This window comes from Protomyctophum bolini (assembly GCF_963924005.1).
Source record: "Protomyctophum bolini genome assembly, chromosome: 14".
NCBI lineage: Eukaryota > Metazoa > Chordata > Actinopteri > Myctophiformes > Myctophidae > Protomyctophum > Protomyctophum bolini.
This window is the reverse complement of record NC_137875.1, coordinates 16,380,484-16,404,483: the sequence shown is the minus strand read 5'-3', so window position 1 is coordinate 16,404,483 and position 24,000 is coordinate 16,380,484. Positions and strand designations below refer to the sequence as shown.

General features: G+C 43.1%; 2 protein-coding genes across 3 annotated transcripts in view; one reads left to right on the top strand and one right to left on the bottom strand.

Moving 5' to 3' along the window:
- Window positions 1-1,762: 1,762 nt before the first annotated feature.
- Window positions 1,763-4,774, top strand: LOC308328443 (uncharacterized protein). 2 transcript variants are annotated; one of them, XR_013965294.1, is made up of 5 exons: window positions 1,763-1,962; window positions 2,148-2,244; window positions 2,670-2,756; window positions 3,938-4,346; window positions 4,407-4,443. XR_013965294.1 is itself a non-coding variant. In XM_080782260.1 (4 exons), the coding sequence occupies exons 1-4, from the start codon at window positions 1,767-1,769 to the stop codon at window positions 4,002-4,004; spliced, it is 447 nt and encodes a 148-aa protein (XP_080638386.1). In that variant the 5' UTR covers window positions 1,763-1,766; the 3' UTR covers window positions 4,005-4,774. The 2 variants fall into 2 exon arrangements, 1 of the variants encoding a protein (XP_080638386.1); XM_080782260.1 differs by having other exon boundaries at window positions 3,938-4,774.
- Window positions 4,775-17,401: 12,627 nt separating this feature from the next.
- ttc7a (tetratricopeptide repeat domain 7A) overlaps window positions 17,402-24,000 on the bottom strand; it is a gene marked incomplete at both ends in the record, with an annotated part of 101,544 nt that continues 94,945 nt past the window's right edge. Inside the window, 1 exon segment of the mRNA XM_080782244.1 lies at window positions 17,402-17,620. Within this exon segment, the coding sequence (XP_080638370.1) occupies window positions 17,402-17,620 (219 nt within the window).

Here is a 24,000-nt window from a genome sequence, read left to right as displayed (position 1 = left end):
GTGTAGATGCCGGAGGACTTCGGACCTGGGCCTGCCCGGTGAGGAACCGCACAGTAAGAACCGCTCTAGGCCTTTCACGATTATGAGGTTTCTTTTTACTGGACGATTATTGTCTCTCAAATAAATTGCAATTAAATATTTAAGTGTGGCCCGGATGGTTAGCTCAACTGTCTGGGTACCTATGCTGCCAAGCCAGCGGGACGGCGTGCTGCGGGTTCGACTCCCGACGGCCTTTGCCGCGTGTCACTCCCCATCTCTTCCCCCTTTCCTGTCTATATACTGTTCACTATCAGTAAAGGCATAAAAAGCCCCAAAACCAACATGAGGGCTACGGCTCCAGACTGGGGCACAGTACTCAGCGGTGGGGAACACCAGAGCCTCGGTACCGGCTGGACGCCGTATCGGTGCGGAACAGGCGGTGGTCTTTCTCTTGACGCTGTCAGGTGTTGTTTAAAGGACAGTGTTCTGTCCAGCTTCACCGCAAGATATGATGGGGAGGAGTGGGACTGTAAAAATATACAAATGACACCACTGCTATCTCCGAAGAGCACACCCTATGACCCTAATTGATCACGTCTTAACAATTTAGGCAGTTCTCACATCCAGAGTGACTTACAGTAAGCAACAACACATAGTAATGCATCAAATTCATAAACAATTGTCATCAAGAATAAGAAGTATAGACTATTGGCAACAACAAGGGAGTGATGTGCGAAGCTCTTTTCTATGAAGCCATTCATAGACGATAACGGCCATGTCTTTCTTCCAGATGTACTGCAGGTCTCTCCAGGAATCTGCATTCCTCTGAAGACGACTCAAAGTAAGACCCTGTTAGGCCTGTCAAAAAGAACCCTAACTGAAACGTTTATTACTGTAAGTGATATGTTTAGCTTCTGTTTAAATGTTCTCTATAAATAAAAGTTTTATGTATATATGTTGTGACAGGATAGAATATATATCTGGCTCTTGGTCACTCTAATCAATCTTTCTTTGTTAGGATGAAGATCGCGGTAGACGTCGCTGGAACGCGGCTGCTGGACAGGGAGTGCACACACACACACACACACACACACACAGAAAGGCTCATTTGGTGTGTGTGTTTTTTTTTTCTTTTTTAGAATGGAGATATCGATAGACGATCTGATGTTCCCTGGACAGAGATCCGTTCCAAAGCCCCCCCCCCCCCCCCCCCCCCGGGGGCTTCCTCAGAGGACTCTGATGAGCTGTGAGTAGGAATAGTTCTTGCTTGTTTCTGAGGATGGATAACTGCTTTTGTACTGTTATGGTACGAAGAATGGCATCATTTACAGTAATCCAAATGTTTTAAATATTTTAGGATAAATGACTCTGCACAATAGTTTGAGAGTCAATATCTCATATCATTAGCGTACCTCTTGGTCTTTGTAACAACTTGAATACAAATTACAAAAGATGTTGAGGACTGTACATGTGTTGATGCCTCCTAGTGGCACTCTGGTTGAATGTCTGTCAGCTTTCCAAGCTAATCAAAGTCTTTGACACTTTTTTTTTAACCACTTCAACCCCAGCATCCCTATTCCGTTCAGCAAAAATAGCAGATCTACAAGCTCACACTGCAACGTGTTGTGAGCTTGTAGAGCTAATGGTTTATTTCTTTCTCTCTCAGGATGGAGATCATAGACACAGCTGGAGGCTGGAGCCTCTAGAGATGGAGATCTGCAGGTCTGTCCATGGATGGGAGGACGGAGGACGGAGATCTGGGTAGACGCTGGAGGACCTGGGCCTGGATGGATGGGAGGACGGAGGACGGAGATCTGGGTAGACGCTGGAGGACTTCGGACCTGGGCCTGGATGGATGGGAGGACGGAGATCTGGGTAGACGCTGGAGGACTTCGGACCTGGGCCTGGATGGATGGGAGGACGGAGATCTGGGTAGACGCTGGAGGACTTCGGACCTGGGCCTTCTCAGTGAGGAACTCAACGGTACGAACCGCTTTAGGGTTAGGGCTTTTTTTAGGCTTCGTAAAAAGCCAATAATCGTCCGTTGCCGATAATTGGTCGATCCCTATTCTTAAACGTTACTGTAAGTGCATGTGTATGTTGCGACAGGACACGCACGCACACACACAGCAAAGCTAATTTGGCGTGTGTCTTTCGTTCTTTGTTAGAATGGAGATCTCAGCCGATGCCTGAGATCCGAAGATTTCCCAGGGTGTTTCCGCTGAGGACTTCTGGGTCGCTGGGAGGCTCGGACGGAGCTAGAAGGTTCGGTAGACGCCACTGGAACCTGTTTAGGCCTGTCAGAATTTAAGGTTTTATAATGGCCGATTTTAATTGTCGCTCAAATAAATTACAAGTAACAATTAAATTGCGTCATACTAACATTCTAAATAAAACTTTGGCTTTTGTAGGCTTTGTAAACAAAAAGCTGCACATGGCATAATTCAATAACTTTATACACTAAAAAAAGAGAAGTAAATTACAAAGTGACATATTTAGAGCTTGTAGATCGGTTGCTTGCATTATTTCTTTAAAATGTTTGACAATATATGAACATTTTCAATATGGAGACGATTATGACTCTAAAAAAGTATCTCAAATACTTGGCGATTAGGTAATTGTGACAGGCCTAAATCCTTCTAGTTGTGTTTTTCTGTAATCAGTTAGGGTTGACTATAGACTTTTTTTAGGAACAAGATCATCATGCCAGTGAAGAGCACGTTTCTAGCCGATGGAGCAACTATTTCTGATCACCTTTGGAGTTACATCACAGCAAGGTAACTATACAACACACGCACACACACTATGATCATGACATGACATCAGCTTGTGACTGCAACTTGTTCCTGTTCGCAGATGACTCGGCACTGCTAGTCTCGGACAGGAACAAACTGCAGGTTGAAAAGGCCCTCAGCTCTGAACTCGGTAGAATCTGCACCTGGCTCGCTGATAACAAACTATCTTTACACCTGGGAAAAATTGAATCCATTCTCTTTGGATCTGATAGTAATCTCAGCAAGGCAAATGGCTTCTTGGTTAGAGTTGGTGACAATGTTATCACACGTAAAGATGAAATTACCTACCTAGGTTCCATCTTCCACCTGGAGGCTAATCTTTCCGGTGATAAAATGGCCACCAACGTAATCAAAAAAGTCAACCAAAGAACAAGATTCCTTTACAGGATCTCCTCACTGGTCAACAAAAACACCTTGAAGACCTTAACAGGAGCCCTCGTACAAGGTTTCTTTGACTATGCATGCACCTCCTGGTACCACAGCACCTCAAAGGCCCTTAAAACTAGGCTCCAGACCTCCCAAAACAAACTGGTCAGGCTCCTACTTGGCCTCACCCCCCGAACCTACCTCACTCCTGCCCACTTTGACAGGTTGGAATGGCTTAGGTTCGACGACAGAGTACAGCATCTTGCAATGGGTCTGGTCCACAAGATTCGATACACCACCAAGATACCCATGTACCTGTCTAGATACTTCCTTTATGTTAACGAAGTCCACAACACCAGAGGGAGTGCAACGAATCATGTACAACCCAGATTCGGCACAAACGAGGGACTACATTATTTTCACTCCTATGCCACCAAAATGTGGAACGCCCTACCAACAGTCATTAAGACATGTTAATCCCTTGACTCCCTTTTTCCCCTCACTGTATACGTTTATTTTCCCTTTTTACCTCCTTTATGATGAATTCCTGTTCTGTTCTTTGACTATATAGAAGTGTCTTATTTGTACGTCTCTAAATGTTTTGATGAATTGAACATGTTGGACCCTCTTGTAAACAAGTGTAATGCTTAATTGGGTCGTCCACTTACAGTTAACAGTCTTTGTATTGAGTTTGTGCTTTGTGAAATGTACTGTAATTCTGCAAACTGTTAATAAATATTTCAATCAATATTGTTTTATGAACAAAGTAGTAATGAGCATTTCTTTCTTTTCTTTAGGACGTTGCTGGTCTCCAGTGTGGCTCCATCTGGAGGTCACCAGGGTTCTGAGTCACTCAGATCCTGACTGGTAGTGGTGATATGTAGATGTGATCAATCAGGGCTCTAAACAATAAAATAATAAACCAATATAAATAACTAGATAATAATATAAATAAATGGATAAAACGAACTATAAAAAATAGATTATAGTAAAATAAAAGTAAATAAAAATAGTAAAATAAAAATAAAAGTAAATTAAAATTAGTAATGCATAAAATAAAATTAGTAATAGCATAGTAATGGATAAAATAAATATAATTAGTAATGTAGACAATAATACATAAAATAAATTAAATTATCAATATAGTAATGCATAAAATTAGTAATAACAGTAATACATAAAATAAATAAATGCATAAAAAATAAAGTTAGTAATAACAGTAATACATAAAACAAATACAATTTGTAATGCATGAAGTAAAATTAGTAATAACATAGTAATACATCAAATAAATACAATTAGTAATATAGTTATACATAAAATTAGTAATATATAAAATACAATTAATACATAAAATAAATTCAATTACTTTGTGTTATAGAATGACTTAAAAAACAAACACAAAATATCAATCACATCTACATATCACAACCAGGCTATATTGCCAGCAGGCAGGTGGACTGTAGACTCACTACAGCTGTCACAATGTGGTATACTTTGTTTTGACCCAACTGGCCTCCAAGGAGAGGCGAGCATGGAGCCGGACATCTGATGATACACGAGAGAAGACGCCATAGTCAAAAAAATTTGTGATAAAAGTAATATGTTTCATGTTGATTGTAATTTATGCATGATGCCATATATCTGTAAATATTCATTTTCTTGTTAATAAATTATTGCATTTATACCCGGGTGTCCGTTATGTGTCCATTACCCTTAGATCGCGCTGCCGCGGATTTATTTATTTCCCAAATGGTCTAAAAATGAGTTATTTAGCATACTTTTACCAATGAATTATAGCCTATACACAGACAACGACTGATTAGCCTATTTTGGACGATATGGGTCTTTTCTCGAGTCAGTGTGTGTAGTCTCACTATAGTCTGTGTAGATTACCCGGCGGTGTTGCTGCCCCTCCCGGGAGTCGCGGCTCATGGCTCTTCACAGACGGCACAGAGACAGCAGTCACTCCGCTGAACGTGTCAGTGTTGCTGCAGTGGTGTGAACTGTGAACCGTGCGGGCACTGGTGGTGGTGCTGAGTTCTGACAGCCGAGTCACAGCTTCTTCTTCTGAATTACTTTATCTTTGCCTTGGAAAATACATTTTGCGTTTTGCTGTTTCCCAAAACAAACCAGCGCGCTACTGTTTGCTACAAAGCGACTGGAAGCGGACGAGGTTTACAGACATACCAATAGTAGCCAATCATATGCTGATTAGGCCAGTTGCTGTATAGCCTACCTACCCGATCACCAGGGAGCAGCAACACACACCACACAATAGCCTTCTATATAATGCTGCGCACATATATTATATATTTAAAAAAATACCCAGCATAATTTTTGGGAAGGCTAAGCCTTCCCTAGCCTTACACACCCGCCGCCTTTGGGCACTGTACTGTAGACATATAATACCTGGCTAGGTGAAAACAAAAGAAACCTGATTAGCATTTGAGTACTTTTAACACCTCTGAACAGCCGGCGGAGAGGTTCACATTTTCGGAATTTTGCGACAGAGTCACAGAGGGTTAATAATTCCCAGAAAATCTGTAATGTTAATATAAAATGTCCACGAAAATCTTCATGGGGGCTAAAAGGGGCTATTTAATTCTTCATGGGGGCTACAGCCCCATAGCCCCCACAGACTCGACGTCGTTGCACACACACACACACACACACACACTCTGACGTCAGGACAGGCTGTTTAAGACAGTAAATAACTGGTTATCACGGCTCATCTGTTTGGTCTCAAACTTCAAACGGAGGCTCTGCTACTTTGCTTTTCTTCCTCTGCCGACACTGGAGTGGTTGAAGAGGTACTTGAAGAGCTGGGCTATTATTCCCACTGCACATTATTCAGCACACAAAGGAGTGCACGTGTCCACCCAGAGAGGAAGACAATACCACAGTCCACCCAGAGAGGAAGACAATACCATGGTCCACCCAGAGAGGAAGGCAATACCACAGTCCACCCAGAGAGGAAGACAATACCACGGTCCACCCAGAGAGGAAGACAATACCACGGTCCACCCAGAGAGGAAGGCAATACCACGGTCCACCCAGAGAGGAAGGCAATACCACGGTCCACCCAGAGAGGAAGACAATACCACGGTCCACCCAGAGAGGAAGACAATACCACGGTCCACCCAGAGAGGAAGACAATACCACGGTCCACCCAGAGAGGAAGACAATACCACGGTCCACCCAGAGAGGAAGACAATACCACGGTCCACCCAGAGAGGAAGACAATACCACGGTCCACCCAGAGAGGAAGACAATACCACGGTCCACCCAGAGAGGAAGACAATACCACGGTCCACCCAGAGAGGAAGACAATACCACGGTCCACCCAGAGAGGAAGACAATACCACGGCTTGGCCTTGCCTTCTGTGTGTGTTCTGGCCTGTGAGGAAGACCGTAGGTCACATTTACAGATTTACTATATGAAATCCTATTGTACGTTTTCAGTCAGTCAGTCACTCAAAATCCCCATACATGGGGAAAGCCCCCATATATGGTGCCCAGGTCTCGTGACATCACATGACATCATCAGTGATGTAGATCCCTGATGTCATCGTAAATGCGACCTGCTGTCGCAATTAAGCCCATTACATGATATGGAGATCCCTGATGTCATCAAAATTGGTCAGCAACTCTACATCTGACCTCAAACCCTTAGATCTCCACATATGGATATATGTCAGAACCTGACATTCCATATGTTGATCCGATCATTCGAGAACTCTCAGGACTGTGACTGGACATTAGTGTTGCATGTTATTCTTATTTTATCATTTGGACCAACAATGAATTATAAAAGGACACAAAGATGGTGCATGGGTTTTAACAGCATTTCTGTTTGTCAATTGTGTTTTGTTCTTTTTATTATCAATTGTGTTTCATTATGATTGTTTGCCACCTGGCTCTCCTGCAGTACTGGTGATCCTCTTGATTGAGTGGGGGAGAAGGTGCCAAGTACTATAGAGCAGGAGGGGTGTCTGTTTTACGTTTCAAGAGCTCTTGTGTTATGTTCTATTTTGCTTGATGTTGTGGCACCTGTAATTTATCAGAAATGTATTGGAATTGCCCGGCCCAAACGGCAAGCGGGGCACGCAGTTGCCTGGGGCGCCAGGTCCTTACGGGTGGCGCTGAAGCAAAAAAAAAATATTTATATTTTTGAAATAATGAAAAAAAAAAAAAAAAGAAATCTCTGGTGGGTGACTAGGCACCCCCTCCCCACCCCTGTTCTGCTCCTCACAAGAACAATGTTTCATTTGCTGCACTTAACCAAACTGGCAACCCCCAAAAAGCCTGTTAGTCTGTCGTGTATAGAGGGTATGCGTATGCGCATGCTTAAAGTGAATGGCACATCGAGTGGCAAAGCAACATGCAAAGTGAGTTTAACATTGTTTAACATTGTTTAATGCAATCAGATAGGACTCAGTTTGGACGCATGGGTTATCATGGCCAGAAAGTAGTTTTTTGCCACTCAGTAGGCATAACTGCATAACCGGGTTTGATGATGATGTCACGTGCATACCCTCTGTTGGTTGCTTGGGTCACATGACCAGAAACAGGTACCAGGAAGCAGGTAACAGAATTGTGTAGAGACACACAATGTTATGTAACGTACGGTAATGTTATGTTATGAGACTGGTCGACAGGAGCGTGGCTTACTTAATAAATGAATGAAAAGACATGCTTTGTGTATGACTCAATGCAGGTTGCACTAACGAACGAATAAGTTATAAGTTGGGCACACAGCATTGGCAATGAGGAATCGGATTAGTGTGGAGTCTGTGGACGTTTGAAGACTGAGTTGAACGTTAAAAGGAGTTAAAAAGTTACTCTCGGACCAAGATGCATGGACACGTTGGCTCACTTCGTTTGAGTTGTTTGCAGATGGAAAAGGACTAATAATAATTGACGGAGGGGATGATGCCTGCAAAGTGCAAGCATAAGGCGTCCAACTCCAAGCATCACTCAACAAAAAATGGTAAGTTTAAAATTAAAATGTATTAAATCCTCCATGAGGATAGATGGGTATAGAACGGTTAGATGTCCTAGAATTCTACTATATAACCGGGAGATACCTGACTCCCCACATTCGCGCATGTGCATGTGCAGGGAGGGGGGGGGGGGGTGCTTCGGAGCGCCACCTATAGGTCCCAACCGGCCCTGTCGACATCAATGTTGCAGTCGAAACATCTGAACCGAGTGTTCAGCTAATCATTATGGTATAGATTTAGTTCCTCTCGTGCAGGCGCAGAAAACTGCCATGAACTGATCGTCAGCTCAGGTGGGGGGGGGGCGTAGGACCAAGGGATTTGGGATTTGTTTATAAACATTTTGGTATTTGTTTATAAACATATGTGATTTGTTTATAAACATTTGTGATTTATTTATAAACATTTTGGGATTTGTTTATAAACATTTGGGATTTGTTTACAAACATTTGGGATTTGTTTATAAACATTTGGGATTTGTAAGTCTCATGGGGGGGGGTAGGACCACTACCAGTTGACCTGTAGTAAGGCTCATGGTCGGGGGGGTAGGACCAAGGGATTTGGGATTTGTTTATAAACATTTTGGTATTTGTTTATAAACATTTGGGATTTGTTTATAAACATTTGGGATTTGTTTATAAACATTTGGGATTTGTTTATAAACATATGTGGCCCCCACCTAGCTTCTTAATTTTGATCTCAAAGTGCACCAGATTGAAGCATTTTCATGACAAATTTACAATTTTTATCCGGCGTGGCAAAGCAGGAGGGGGGGGGGGCCTCTGTATAATATGTTGCCTAGGGCCTCAAAAGGCCTAGAACCGGCACTGGTCAGCTGTATAGTCTGTGTGTGTGTTCCGGTGTGTACAGGGGCAACTTTAAGCACCCAATGTCTCCCAATCTGATCTCCTGATGTGCTGTAGTCTGTAATGTGATACACCAAGCCAATGCCAGTGCGTGCGTGCACCTGTGATGAAGGCTCGAAGCCTGCGTGCAGTAAACTGTCTTCCTCAACCCCCAGCACCCTCCATCTCATGTCACTGTGATCTGACATATGCCTCATACTGATGACATCACACCCTCCATCTCATGTCACTGTGATCTGACTGACATATGCCTCATATTGATGACATCACACCCTCCATCTCATGTCACTGTGATCTGACATATGCCTCATACTGATGACATCACACCCTCCATCTCACTGATCCTGCACCTCAGCCACAGTCACGGCTAGGTACATTCCTGCATTGCTGCATGCATTGCTGCATGCACATGCATGCATAGTTTCATACCTTCATCTTCTGATGATACACGCATACGGCACGCTTTTATTTGTAACACTTATGCATGTCAACATCAACACAACTCTTGCCCACAGAGCTGGGCAAGAGTTGTGTTGAGAGGGTTGTGCTCTGCGATTCCTTTTGAGTTCCTCTCTTAACTAAAAAGCCTATTTTGAAAGATAACATTAAAAAGAACACTTCAAGAGCACTAGGAGAACCTCTCTTGGGTGTGGAGATTGTGTGTTTCAGTGGCAACGGTCTCAGACTTTGAATACAGAGTGTCATAGGGCCTGACATGATGTGACACGGTCTGACCATGATACTGACTATGATACTGACTATGATACTCAAACTCCACCAAGCGTGTCCTAATCTTGACCCCAGTGCATGTTTCAAAGGCTAGTCTTCAAGAACAACAGTTGAAGCACAAGGAAAGCGGCGGTGGAGCAAAGAGCACGTGGAGTCGTGGACCACTGTGATAAGAGGTTCTCTGGATGTTCCCAAGGTCACAGGTTCAAATTCAAACCCCACCAGATCGACCACGGGTGTCCTGTGACTCCAAATCATGTTTTGAACGCTAACATCCAGAACAACATGGAACAACACGGCTCTTCTTCTTTTGTGTATTGTCAGATGGCTAGAACACAACGTCGTCTCTGATCCTATACGTCCAAGACAGATCATTTCATTAATTTCGTCATTTAGGTTAATCTCATCTCAGGATGCAGTAAATTACACTGGTTGTGGACGCCAGTCAAACCTTTTTGCTGTCATTTGTAACTTTGTTGCACATTTAGTATGTTGTCGAAAACGATGAAAAACCACATTCTATAGTATGTACAGTATGCATGTCGTTTTCTTATGATTTTCATATTTCTTTTGAAAACCATGAAAAACGATGTACTATAGTATGTCTTCAAACGATGTAAAGTGACATGCTATAGTACAATAAATACATTAAGGCCTAAAACACACAAATAAAAGTCCTGGGGAATTGTTTCCATTGTGTTCCTATAACTGAACTGAACAGTTGTTTTATATTTCTTTGTCCTGGTAACTATGCATGCTGTGTGTCCTGGACTCTGTACGTTGTTTTGTTTTGTGTGAAAGTGAATAAACGACTATGCTAATCGTGCGGTGAGAAACAACATTACATTCCTCAACAAGAGATGATGAAGTCAAACCAAATACCATGGGGTTCTTTCCCTTATTGTGAAGAAAATGCTGAAAAATACCCGTGATCCAATTTCAGTGTGGAACGAACATGCACCGTTATCAGTTGCCAGGTCTCTGGCTGAATGTCAACCAAGCAAACAAACAAACATTCATACAAGAGCAGACATTGTTCACTGACATTGCACTGACCCCAACATGGCAACGTGGTATCGCTCTACAGCAGTGGTTCTCAAAGTGCGGTCCAGGGACCCACAGACGTCCTCGAGGGGGTTCCAAGAGGTCTCTGACTCTTGGTCACTGTCTCTGAACCAATTAAATGGACCCCTTGAAAAATTGTCAGTATCATGTCAGTATCATGGTCAGTGTTATGAGTCATTATGTATTCGGTATGGATTCGGTTACGTTAGATATTTGTGTTTTTGGTTTCTTTTTGTTCTGTAAGAGTTTATTTTTGTAATTAGGCTTTTATGATCCCACCCTGGCCTGAGTTAATGTGTAGAGGGAGAGAGGGTAGAAGACAGCCATGCAACAAGGTTGTGTCTTCAAAGCATGTGACTCCCATTGGAAATGCATTGAGACGGCCATGACACACAGAAGACACAGGACACAAGTGTGTCTTGCGTGTGAGTGAGGCCTAACAGGCTAACAGCTAAAGACTCCTTCCTCCACCGTCCGTTGTATTACATGACGACTGCCTGGAGGAACTCCAGCCTGACAGGAAGCTGTGTGGTCGAGTCCATCCACCAGATAGCTGTCTGTCACAGGAGGTCATAGGGGTGCATGCTCACCATGTCCTCATCGACACCAACTCAAAGCAGGGGGGGTGACTTGTCGACGGAGGACTCTATACTGTAGCTATAGCGTGACCCTACACAGCCGACCAGACCAGGTGTATCATTTTACCTCCCAGACAGCACACGGTGACTGACAGATGCGATGGAGCGACATTGCGAGTTCTATTAAATGACATTATAAATGTTTAATCGGGCAGAATGGGCGCCTGTTAGCGAACAAGGGGTCATTGTTTAGGGGCGGGTAATGGCGCGGGCACGTCACGGGCCGCGGGCACGTTGCGGGCCGCGGGCCGCGTGCTTCAGGTGAGCGGCGTGCGTGTGATTGATGGGATGAACAATGAGGCCAGGTTGCTAATTGCGGCACGGCGTTGTCAGAGCATGTCTTTTTACGGCCGCTAGTTAATTTAGTTTCTCGTAAAAACCAAATGTCAGGGAGCATCCAAATAAGACAATCTGCCGCCTTGGATTTTATGGAAGCATTCTCTCTCTCTCTCTCTCTCTCTCTCACACGCAGGCACAAATACAAGCACACACAGACACTCTATCTCTCTCTCACACACACACACACACACACACACACACACACACACCCAACACCACTTTTATGTTATCGTCAGTGCTCCCAAGGGTGCCAATGAGAAAAATGTATACATTGGAAGATATCCTTAGCCCATCATTTAATCAAGATGCACACACACACACACACACACACACATGCACGCGCACGCATATGCGTAAAAAGTAGCAGATATACAAGCGTCACAGCTTGTTACTTCGTGCCACACTGCAAACTGCTATTTCATTATTATTATTATTTATTTATTTTTCTAAACTTGAAAGTGTGAAAACTATACTGATTTAGAAGGCACTGTATAGAACTAGAGTAGACCTACCCCATGCACTGCCCAACATAGCCGGGGCACCTCCGTACGCACGCACGCAGCCCTCATAGTCTCTCTCTGGCCTGAATACCAGGAAGACTTTGCGCCGCTCACACTTGGCTGATACCTTTGATATCAATCACACGTCTGTTGTTGTTCGCTGTTACCAGATCCATCATGGCTGCCGCCCCGTCTCCTGTCCACTGAGCAACAACAAATACTTCTATCACGCGCACGTGTGTGTGTGTGCGTGTGTGAGAGAGAGAGAGAGAGAGAGAGAGAGAGAGAGAGAGAGAGAGAGCTATAATAGGTGTAACTAGGCCTGGAAACTCAAACCCTGATGCTCCTACACGAACTCAACACACACAAACAGGCAAACAGCCCTGTAACAAACAGCCCTATAACAGCCCTGTAACAGTGTATTAGTGTTAGTAGATAGACAATTGCAGTGTGTGGGTGTCATAGTGACGTCCCCTGACGTCACTATGACACCCACACACGCACGCACGCATGCACACAAACATATTTCATACAGTTTCTGTTGACTCGAGGTGTGCGTGCGTGCGTGTGGCGACAAGGTCCAGGGATGCACGCCAACTGTTGTCATTCTGAGAGGCTTTGCAGCAGGACGATCCCTGTATTCATCTGTCTCCTTTTACCAGGCTTGTCAAGGCCTATACCATTCACTGTTTGTGTCTGTAACATGTGTGTGTCTGAAACATGTTTGTTTCCATAAAGTAATGTTTGGTTCGTGAGTTTCCACACCATGCAAAGTCTAGTAAAGTGTAGTAATGTGACTACTGTGAGAGTGTGAGCGCACCACATAATATTTCACTCCCCATCCAGGGATTAGGCCATTCATCTGGCGGAGCCCGGCCTGTGTAGGTGTCACACAGCTGGCACTAATGAGGAGAGGAGAGGACGGAGGTGTGAAGACCGGAGGAGGTGCAACGCACATGGAGAGCAAAAATAGACCCGCGCACCAGGGCGGGGCGGGGTGGGGCGAGCGACAGTGATCAATGCTTCGCACGAATGAATCAAAGTACTGATAGACGAGGGATTTTCATGCCACGAGGACTGCTGGTGAGTGAGTGCTTGTGTGTGTTGGTGGCTTTTTAATGATGGCTCTTTGCTGTTCCCATTTTACAAAAGAACAACAAACAAGAAAGGCGGTGGATTAGTCGACGACATGGGCTGGCGGGGTATGTGGGGGGGGGGTGAAGGGGTTAAGAGAGAAAGGAAGCTGAGCGCCAAAGCAGGGGTTCTTCTTTTCTCTTAGCACAAATCAATTTACAGCAGCCTGAGTCATTGATTATAGCTGCCTCATACCTCACATGGTGACAGTTGACATCAAACAGACACTGGTGAGGCTATAAAGCGACACCGCAGGGCACTAGCTATCATGCCCCTCCCTGCGAGCGTGCGTGCGTGCATGCATGTGTGCACACACGCGTGTCATGGTGTGTGTGGATACGTGTCTGTGTATACGGGTGTGGTGCCTGTGTTTGTCTATTTATGTGTGGCGCGGCGACACTGCACATGTCTGTATACAGTATATATACCTTGTATATCCATATATTTCAACTTTTTATGTTCTTTGATGAATTAATGGCCTACTTCGTCCAACAAGAGCGTCACGCAAAATGAGCAAGAATGTTGTCTATTTTGTTTAATTTGGACATACAAGGTTTCCCTCCGACAGCGGCGATATGTGGTTTATTCCCGTGTGTGTGTGTGTGTGTGTGCATGCGTGCGTGCGTGTGTGAGCGTGGCGTTGCTGAAGAGGACTAGATATATCTCTCTGCTGCTTCCACAGTTACTCAAACAAGCCGATGGCTGCTAGGCAACCGAGCCACATCACATCACGTCAGGCAGGCGAGAGAGAGAGAGGGAGGGAGGGAGAGAGAGATGGAGAGAGAGAGAGGGAGGGAGGGAGGGAGCAAGAGAGAGCAACAAAGAAAGCGCGAGGGGGAGTGGGTTTGGAGGCAGAGAGACTGTGCTGGCAGTATTACATAAGCCACTGCTAACGTTGATGTGGTTAGGCACTCGGAAGTGATGTCCATTAGTTACAAACGACAAGGCAGGTGAGGAAGCAGAACCCAACCGTGATCTCAACCACTTAAAGCCTATAGTAGATCATTACGCAGATCTACAAGCTCATCACAGCTGGCAATTTTACTCTGTGCCTAGAATTATATTTCTCGCCGAGTATATGCACATATTTTGGCTGAACTGTTTTCGCTGAACGTTTGGTTATTTTCCCATTTTAGTTGAATCATTCGACTAAAAAGGCAAACATTCGACTCGAATGTTCGCTATTTTGGCTTAAGGTTTGGCTATTTTAATTTGTTCAAATGTTTGCTTCTGTCAATGTTCGTCTAATTTGGCCGAATGTTCGCATACATTATTTCCACAGAATGTCTATTTATTTTCGCCGAATGTTTGCCTATTGATGTGGCACACGTGCACAGAATAGGGACGCTGGGGTTCATTTGGTGGCAAACTCATTATAGTTTTTAATGTAGAACATCATGGACAGTTGAATGGAAAAACAAACAACACACACATTATGAACGCCATGAGTCACCATCCACAACACACAACACAACCGAGGGGCTATTTATTAAACAGCATTCAATAAAACAACACACACCCACAGTAGTAACACATGTGACACATACAGCGAGCGTGCGCGCACACACACACACACACACACACACACACACACACACACACACACACACACACACACACACACACACACACACGCACATGCACACAACACGAGAGAATGTGCAGCAGAGAATGATATGGAATGATACAAGAAATGCCCCTGAGAAAAGATGTGTAGAAGATCTAAGGAGATGCTGCGGTTATAAATATGTGAGTGCTGCGGTGGGAGGGAGGGCGTGTTTGCGTACAGTATATACGTGCACACTCTCTCTCTCTCTCTCTAGCACTCGACAGTAGCAATAGACACACGGATCAAACGACCATCATGAAAAATACATCAAAGACATGTTAGGAAAGTCCTACTGCCCGTGTCACAGAAAAGCATGTGTAGGTACCTGATCTGTGTCAGTGTGTACTACCAGCACAAGAATATAATATCCTGTTCCAAAATACTTTTAAAGATTGTCAAAATAATTGAATAATAATATTGTGCGCCGTACGTGGGGCCAAAATATATAGTATGCTTCCCTCGATGCGAAATATAATTTCGAATGACACTTCTGGCCAAGCTTTGCATAATTGTGGAACGTGTAATGTTAATAGGTGATAATATAATACATATATATGCATGATGTGTATAATTTAACAACACACGGTGCACCACCACCACATCATCGTAACTTCAATCCTCATACATTATGCATGCACAGTCCAAAGCATGAGTTAAGTTGGTCCCTTTTCTTTTTTGCTGCCGTCATCAGTTCGGCAAGACTTTAATATGTCCGCCCCATAAATAGCCGTCATAAAAAGATGTACTCTCGCCCCGCCATAAACAACCCGATTGGAGATAAATCTAAGTTAAAACCTTCCTCAGCGAATCTGTGGGTACATTGATTTACTTAAGTACTGTACTTTTAAGTACACTTTTGAGGTATTTGTACGTTACTTGAGTATTTCCAATTTCCAGTACTTTTACTTCTACTCCACGACATCTCAGAGCCCACATTTTTACTTTTACCCCACTACAATTATTTGAAAACTTTAGTTACTTTGGAGATTTACATTTAAAAAAATACATTAACCACTTCAGCCCTATATACATTTCAGGTATTTGAAAATAGCGTGTAGGTCGGCTATATTCATTTTCATTTTTAACTTGCGTGAAATCATGGGACATTCTGCAAAATTAGTACTTTGATTACCAGACTTTTACTTACTAACAATGTTTCTACGTTGCATGATTGATATCTTTACTATTTTATATCCTTTACTATCTTTCGATAGTAAAAATTATTTCTGACCACTCTTGGAGATGCTCCAGTCCATCGTGCCTTCACAGAGATTCTGATCCATCCACAAAATACTTTGGGCACCGCTAAACCCCTTACACCTAAACTTCTTTGCCTTTTTTTTTTTTACTATTTTGCAAAACATTTTTGAATAGTTAAAATGACCAGTCTACAAGCTCACAACATGTCAATGTAGATTGGCTAGTTGAACTATTCAAAAATGTTTTTCAAAATAGTAAAAAAGAGGCAAAGAAGTTTAGGGATAAGGGGTTTAGCGGTGACGAAGATGGAGCCCTTTGTCTCTACTGAAATCCTGTCTCCTCTCCTCCCATCCCTCAAAAAATGTCAAATGAGGCACTTAGTTTTATGTGACAGTTAATGGTTGTAATGAGACCATGCATGATGTTGATCGGATTTGGATGCTTTGGGTTTACTGTGGCAGGATAATGCGTTTTAAACCCTCCAGACCAGTGCTTTTCAACCCTTTTCATTTCAAGGCCCATTATTTATTCAGCATTTGAGCCACGGACGGACCAGCATTCAGAGATTTAGCCTCTCAGACCCGCCAAGGAGGAATGGCTCAAGGACCCTTAGGGTTCCTTAGGGTTCCTTGAGCGGGTTCCAAATGGACCGTTATACAGGTATTCTTTTTACTACCCACACTGGTCCATTTGGTTACATTTGTACATTTGTCATTGAAAATAAATAATTTTGAGAACCACAGCCCTAAAGGATCCACTATAGCCAGAACATACAATGTTGGTGTATGCTTTTACTATTTTGAAAAACATTTTCAACTAGCCAATCTACATTGGCATGTTGTGAGCTTGTAGACTGGCCATTTTAACTATTCAAATTTGTTTTGCAAAAGTAGTAAAAAAAAAAGAAAAGCAAAGAAGTTTAGGGATAAGGGGTTTAGTGGTGACGTAAATGGAGCCCTATACTTTACTATTCATTCGGTTACTGCATGCTCTTTGGCTTGTTCTGCAACAACAACCCCTAAAGGCTCATTCATAGTCTGGATTTTCGGTGGTGAGGTGACCACCGAACTACAACATGACGTCACGAGCAAACCACCGCCACCGCCCCAGCCCTTCTCTCTGTTTTTACTCACCACCAGACTATGAATGAGCCTTAACCCACCCTAACCCACCCCATCTCAGAGCTCCCTGGGGATGATAGTGAAGGGGCGGATGGGGCAGGAAGCCTCCAGCTCCAGGGCCGTGAGGAAGCAGTCGGGCGCCTGGGGGCATCCCCGAGACTGCAGCGCCTCCCCGAGCCCGCTCCACGCCTCGTGGGAGGTGCTGTGGGCCTGCACCGCGTCCCGCAGAACCTTCTCTCCCAGGTGGATCCGGCCCGTCTGCACCAGCAGCTGACCCTGCATGGATGGAGAGATGGAACGGAGGGATGGATGGATGAGAGATGGATGGACGGAAAGGGGGGGGGTGGGGGTGAAGGATGCAGGGCGGGAATTCCACGGAGGCCATGTTGTTGTCTCAACCTGTGGGTCCCTCAGGGGGTCCCCAAATTATAAAAATGGAAATTAAGAGTTTACATATAGTACACATCCATACACTTTCCTAAATGATTAGATCTGGTTTCAGTATTCATTCATGATATATTTTCTCTTTTATTAAGGCTATTTTTGCAGTCAGTTTGTATTGGGGGTGGGGAAAGGGGGCCAGGGCGTTATGAGACATGGCCAAAGCATTTCCTTCTCAATGTTTTTGGCTTGGCACCCCCAGCACGGTCCGCAGTGTCCCAGTCCAGTCAGTGTGCCATTTGATATAACTGTTTTCTCCTTCATTTATTTTGCAGATACTATACTTTTACTGGGTATAAATTGACTACAAGTGGCCATGTCCCAATTCCTAAAATGCTGATATTCCAGGCCTGGTAAGTACCATAGATAATAGATATAGGTAAGCACCACAGTGAGATGGATGGAATAGAGGGGCAGGATGATAGATTGAGATGTTAATGAAGGAGAGATGAGATGAGATAATGAGTCCCGAACCAAACAACAGGTGATTTCACTGACTATTAGTTATGTCCTCTCTGGTTGAAGGATAGTGTCCCGCAGGCGTCATGTTAACCTGACTCCGCCAGATGGGGGCGGTATTGAGTTCACAATACAGCCTCTGGGATTGCGCAGAGAGAGATTGACGTTGAAACCGTCCCGTGCGTCCCGGGTCGAACCAATCAGCGGCAGCTGCGGATAGGATCTCTGCGAGATATTGTGATGACACTATATTACTGTCATTTCGATCAGGCTTTTTGACCTGGGCCTCGATTGGGCCTTGTAACAAAGTGGTCCTCCGTTACTTATATTTTGCACATTTATGCTTATTTTGCACACATTGTACCAGAGTTTAATTGAATTATTCATATTGGCACAGCATTTGCACACAACGGAAAAGCAGCCATGAATTTAAGTAGTTTATTGAAAGTATTAACAGCTTGTGAAGCTACTAATGATAATGGAATGTGTGGTTTATTTTTGCATTAGTGTGCATAATTGATATTTACTTACGTGTGTAGTTGATATAGATTTATAGTGTTACATGTTGTGACATTGCCACATAAATGTGTGAAATAATGAATTTCCTGTCCTTGTATTAGTAGAAAATGAAACAGGGAATATATTGGTTAAACTATGGTTGAATATTTAACACTGAAATGTAGTGTACGGAGAATATAATATAATGTGTTTTGTGTAGTACAACCATGGTCGTCCATTTTCTGTTGACGAAATGACAGATATAAAAAATGGATTGCTGCAGTTGGTCGGAGCCGTGTGGAGGATTTACACTGGTACGCCGGAAGAGTGGATGGCACACTACGTCACGCTGCCACTCAAGTGACTACTGGCCAATCACAGCGCATCTTTTCCGGGACTTATCAGACCCGAACATGCGCTCTATGATGCAAACTCATGCTTCTGCAGGGCTTCGCAAGGAATCTCGGGATTTTTTTGCCCTCCCTTGAGCACATACGCCCCAGAGCCGAAAGGGGCGTCTATACCTTTAAATGTCTATGAAGTGAACTGCCAGGAGGCTATAAAGGAACAGGAAGTGAGGCGCCGAGCCTGGGTTCCATTTTGGGGCAGTTAGAAGAGTGTTTGATGCTGTTGTTACTTTTTTTGTCAAACACACTCTTTTTTTTATGCCAATACTAAGCAAATATCAGAACTTAACTCAAACTGATATACGTTGTTTGACCGAAGAACTTAGGGGTAGGGGAAGCAGAAAGGTTTGGTGGGACATTCCTGAGGCGTTGTGCTCTGAAGGCCTGAACAAACACATCAGAGCTTGTGAACAAAGGAACCAGCGGAGGACTCCTGACTTAAAGGAACCAGTGGAGGACTCCTGACTTAAAGGAACTAGTGGAGGACTCCTGACTTAAAGGAACTAGTGGAGGACTCCTGACTTAAAGGAACCAGTGGAGGACTCCTGACTTAAAGGAACCAGTGGAGGACTCCTGACTTAAAGGAACTAGTGGAGGACTCCTGACTTAAAGGAACTAGTGGAGGACTCCTGACTTAAAGGAACCAGTGGAGGACTCCTGACTTAAAGGAACTAGTGGAGGACTCCTGACTTAAAGGAACTAGTGGAGGACTCCTGACTTAAAGGAACTAGTGGAGGACTCCTGACTTAAAGGAACTAGTGGAGGACTCCTGACTTAAAGGAACCAGTGGAGGTTGGGTGAGAAGGATATACTTATCTTGTTTCCTGTGAGCAATGCATTGCCTTTTTCTTTTACAACTTTGAGAACTACTTTATTTAACCCATTTAGGCCTGATTTAAAAAAAAATCTTCTAAATCCTCCAGTTTTCTGAAATAAATATTTTCACGATTTTTCAAAAATAGCAGACCTATACAAGCTCATTGCGCGCCACCAAGCTTGTAGATCTGCTATTTTTCAATAGCTAAATTATAACATAATGTTTAAAACACCAAAAGGGGTTCCCGCCCCAGAATGGGTTAACAAAATTAACATTAATTTGGATTACTCTGATTACTTTTTGGGATTTACTTTGGGATACTTGACTCAGAGACACCTTTAAAGGGACATTGTGGGGGGGAAAACTGAACATTTAATATACATTTTGAAGAGATTGTTCAATTGTATTATTTTGGTTTGATCTACTTTAAATCAGATAAAGAATATTGCAATTTAATTTCAAAATAAATAGTTTGTGTTTCCTTTTTGCTCTCGAATACAGTTCGTTTCCAGTGTAAAGATTTACTGTCGCAGGTACAGGACCTTTATTTATTTTATTTAATATAACTCAAGACATGGTTCTGATTGTTATAATGTGACATGTGCGTTATGTGGGGTTTAGAATGTGTTGCCTGTTTTAGGTTACCTGCTGGGAGAGTCCATAGGACAAGTCATACAGTATTTAAATATTCTAACCACACCTGGGGGGGTCTATTAGAGTAATATTAACTCCATAGACACATACAAAACAGAAAAAGTAAAAAAAAAAAAAAACACTTTTAGAAATTGGAAAATCAACTTCTATTTTTGAAAGCAATGGCTGTAACTGATTTATGAACGGCAGTAATGCCCGATGTCCTCAGCGACTATAGCTTTGAATTATTTTATAATGTCATGTGTACTTGTATTTTGATATAGGCTATTATGGGCCTAAATGTATTCACATTGTTAATAGAGACTTAGAGCTTGGGATAGTGACAGGTGTGACTGTGATGTGATTATTAGTGATGATGTGCACCTGCACATGGTCACCACTCCTTCAAAAGAGACTTGACTCCTACAACCATAGACATATACACGTAGACGCCCTTTCCGGCTCTGAGGCGCGTGTCACAATTGAAGGCACAATTTTCCCGAGATTCCTTGCAAATCAATTGCCTTCAATGAGCAGCTTCCGCGTGCTTAACATAAGTCCCGGAAAAGACGCGCTGTGATTGGCCAGTAGTCACTTGAGTGACAGCGAGAGACATGGAGGAGTCGCATGAGTGACGTCACTTGGGCAGCGACGCAGCGTGCCTTCAGCACTTCTAAATAAGAAAGCTGCGGAGAACTGTTGCTTTGTGTTCACTCTTTAATGTTTTCTGTTAGTAATCTAATCCCCCTGGCTCTGATGTTGTATTGTTGTATTAATAACTTTGTTGTTTGTGTTTGTTTGTTTGTTTGTCTTGTTTTGTATTGTAATGTATTGTCATGACTGTTATAAAGATTTGTTAAAGAGAAAAAAAAGCCTTCAGCACTGCACTTCCGCTTGACTTCCTGCCTTCATTGGAGACACGTCGCTCCAATGAACTGCAGCGGCCAATGAGGCATCTACAGGGCTTAAAGCCCCAAAGAATCCCAAGACTGAAAAGGTCTTTTAGAAAATCTGCACTGATCTCATTAAATGACCCCTATGAAATCCAGTCAGGACTGAAATCCGTCCCCAGGACTGCAGATAACTTTAAGCCCTGCATCTATTTTTTATAATATCTATGCCTACAACGGCTGGATAGCCGAAACGTTTGTCCTGTTGTAGAGAAATAAACCTGTTGAGTTTTGATTCTTTGTGTGCACGACCTCTCTATTCTACTATGAAAGCAAGTGAAGACATGACGTGCACATCCGACACACTAGTGAGTTGTTAAACCTAATGCTACCAGGCTTTCACTCTTATCATTGGGGGGGTTGTTTACTTTCCTGTTGGCACTGCAGTTACTATACGACGTCATGTAGATGCATCAATATGATTGGTTGGAATTGGCACATCCCTTGAATAAAGGGACGGCTTTCTTCAACGATTGGGCTACAAATACCATCCCAGATGGAAGTACGTTTTGTGTAACAAAATGTGAAGCTCTTCCAATGTGTTTAGCGTCATGTTGTGTTCTGGATGAAAACCTCTATGCTGCACGCAGCCCTCCATTTCACACGGTAAAAATCCTATTAATTCACTTTGACCCTTATGGCTACATTTGGACCACTAACAGGAATCACAAATAAATCAACACTCTAAAGTCAAAAGACATATATAGTCGAGTATCACTGGCATTTATCTGTGGTTATAGCCCTCGAAAACCCATCCCTAATATGTTTTTCATCCGTAATGTCTAACATGGCGTGATGGCGGTGAAATGGCAGATGGTGGCTTTTTACCAAAAACCCAAATATTGGATTATAATCTCTCATAATGTTCCACAAAAAATGGAGCATTTGGCTCCTGAGACTAAACCAAAATCCCCATATTGAGAGGCAACCCAGGGGTTCTCAACCTGTGGGTTGGGATCCCCAGGGGGAACCCGAGAGCTTAAAGCTCCTATAAAAACAAACATGGCATCCCTGGCCTTTTAACACCACATGCCACTCCCCACTTTTTAATCATGTGTTGCTGTGCTCTCCCATTCTACAGTCTGGTTCTGTACTTCTTTTATTTTACTCGTGACAAATGTTTTTACTGTATCTTTTTGTGAATTTTGCCTACTGTATATGTTTGTTTTGCAACTCCCCCCTCTCTCTCCCTGTTCCTTGGAGTGGTTGCACCACTCAAAAATGGTCAAACATTGGCAAGTTTGTCTATTTTGTATCCACTATGTATCTGTGGAACTGAGTCAAGCTAAATGAAATGCATCAATTCCTACAATAGAAAGTGCTTGTCAGGGTGGGTGGGGGGTCCACCAGGGTGGGGGGTCCACGTCCACCAGTTCAAATATGATTTTTTGGGGGTAACGGCCTAAAAGGTTTGGAAACCCTTGCTCTAACCAACTGTGATGAGTCTCACAGACACGCATGTGTGTGTGTGTGTGTGTGTGCGTATCGCCATATAGACACACATTCACACACATGAATCCTTAAGAATTTCCATCGTGTTGCATCACTAACATCTATTCACTACAGTCAACGACAACATGTAGTCTTATAATGTGGTATTTGAGACTGACACGCTTACAAACACACACTCACACAAACATCAATCATTATTAGTAATGTAAGTATGTGATTTATGAAATCAATGAACATGGTATTGGTGCAGATATAAGTATGAATTATTAGGGTTGTCCTGATCGGATCGGGTGATCGGAAATCGGCTCCGATCACATGATTTTCAAAAGATCGGAATCGGGGAGAAAAGATCAGATTTTTAATTGTCTAATGTAAATCTCAAAGAAAGATGTATAAGTAATGAGATTTTGTAAAAACGGTTGTGTTTATGCTAGTTGTTTTCCTTCCGGTCCCGGACAGAGATCATCAAACAAAGACTAGTCACACTCGTGAAAGACACCTGTGATGAAAACAAAGGAAATGCAACCCGCTAATCCGCTATGCATGATGGCATAGGTGTCTGTAGTTCTCTCTCTGAATGAGAGAGATAGAGTTTTAACTTGACTTCAGTTCTATAAAGAACTGTAGAACTGTAATTAACCAATACATCATTATTTTGCGAAGATTCCATGCTTTCATAGAAAGACAAAAAAAACACAAAAGTCACATTTTGCCTTTCAATAATTGAAAAGCAACACAACAGACTACACTTAGAATGACATAGGATATTTGCTATTGTGATATGGTAAGTGAGTATCTTTATCATAAAGATAGCCTGATGAAGGCCTCATAGGCCGAAACGTTGCTGTTTCCCTGAAATAAAAGTTGGTCACTGCATTTGAAGACAGTGTGCGGTTGTTTTTCCTTTTTCATTTTTGGGGCACCGTACCCTCTCCTACGCACCTGTCGCCTGTAGGTGTGCAAAAGTGTATAAGTGTCATTTGAACACTCTCAGAGTTA

What these genes read in the sequence shown, in the direction of transcription:
- LOC308328443 (XM_080782260.1), top strand. Translation starts at nt 1,767, where the DNA reads ATGGATGGGAGGACGGAGGACGGAGATCTGGGTAGACGCTGGAGGACT. An exon ending in GGCTCGGACGGAGCTAGAAG is followed by an intron (nt 2,245 to 2,669) that starts GTTCGGTAGACG and finishes GACTTTTTTTAG; the next exon opens with GAACAAGATCATCATGCCAG. An exon ending in TGGAGTTACATCACAGCAAG is followed by an intron (nt 2,757 to 3,937) that starts GTAACTATACAA and finishes TCTTTTCTTTAG; the next exon opens with GACGTTGCTGGTCTCCAGTG.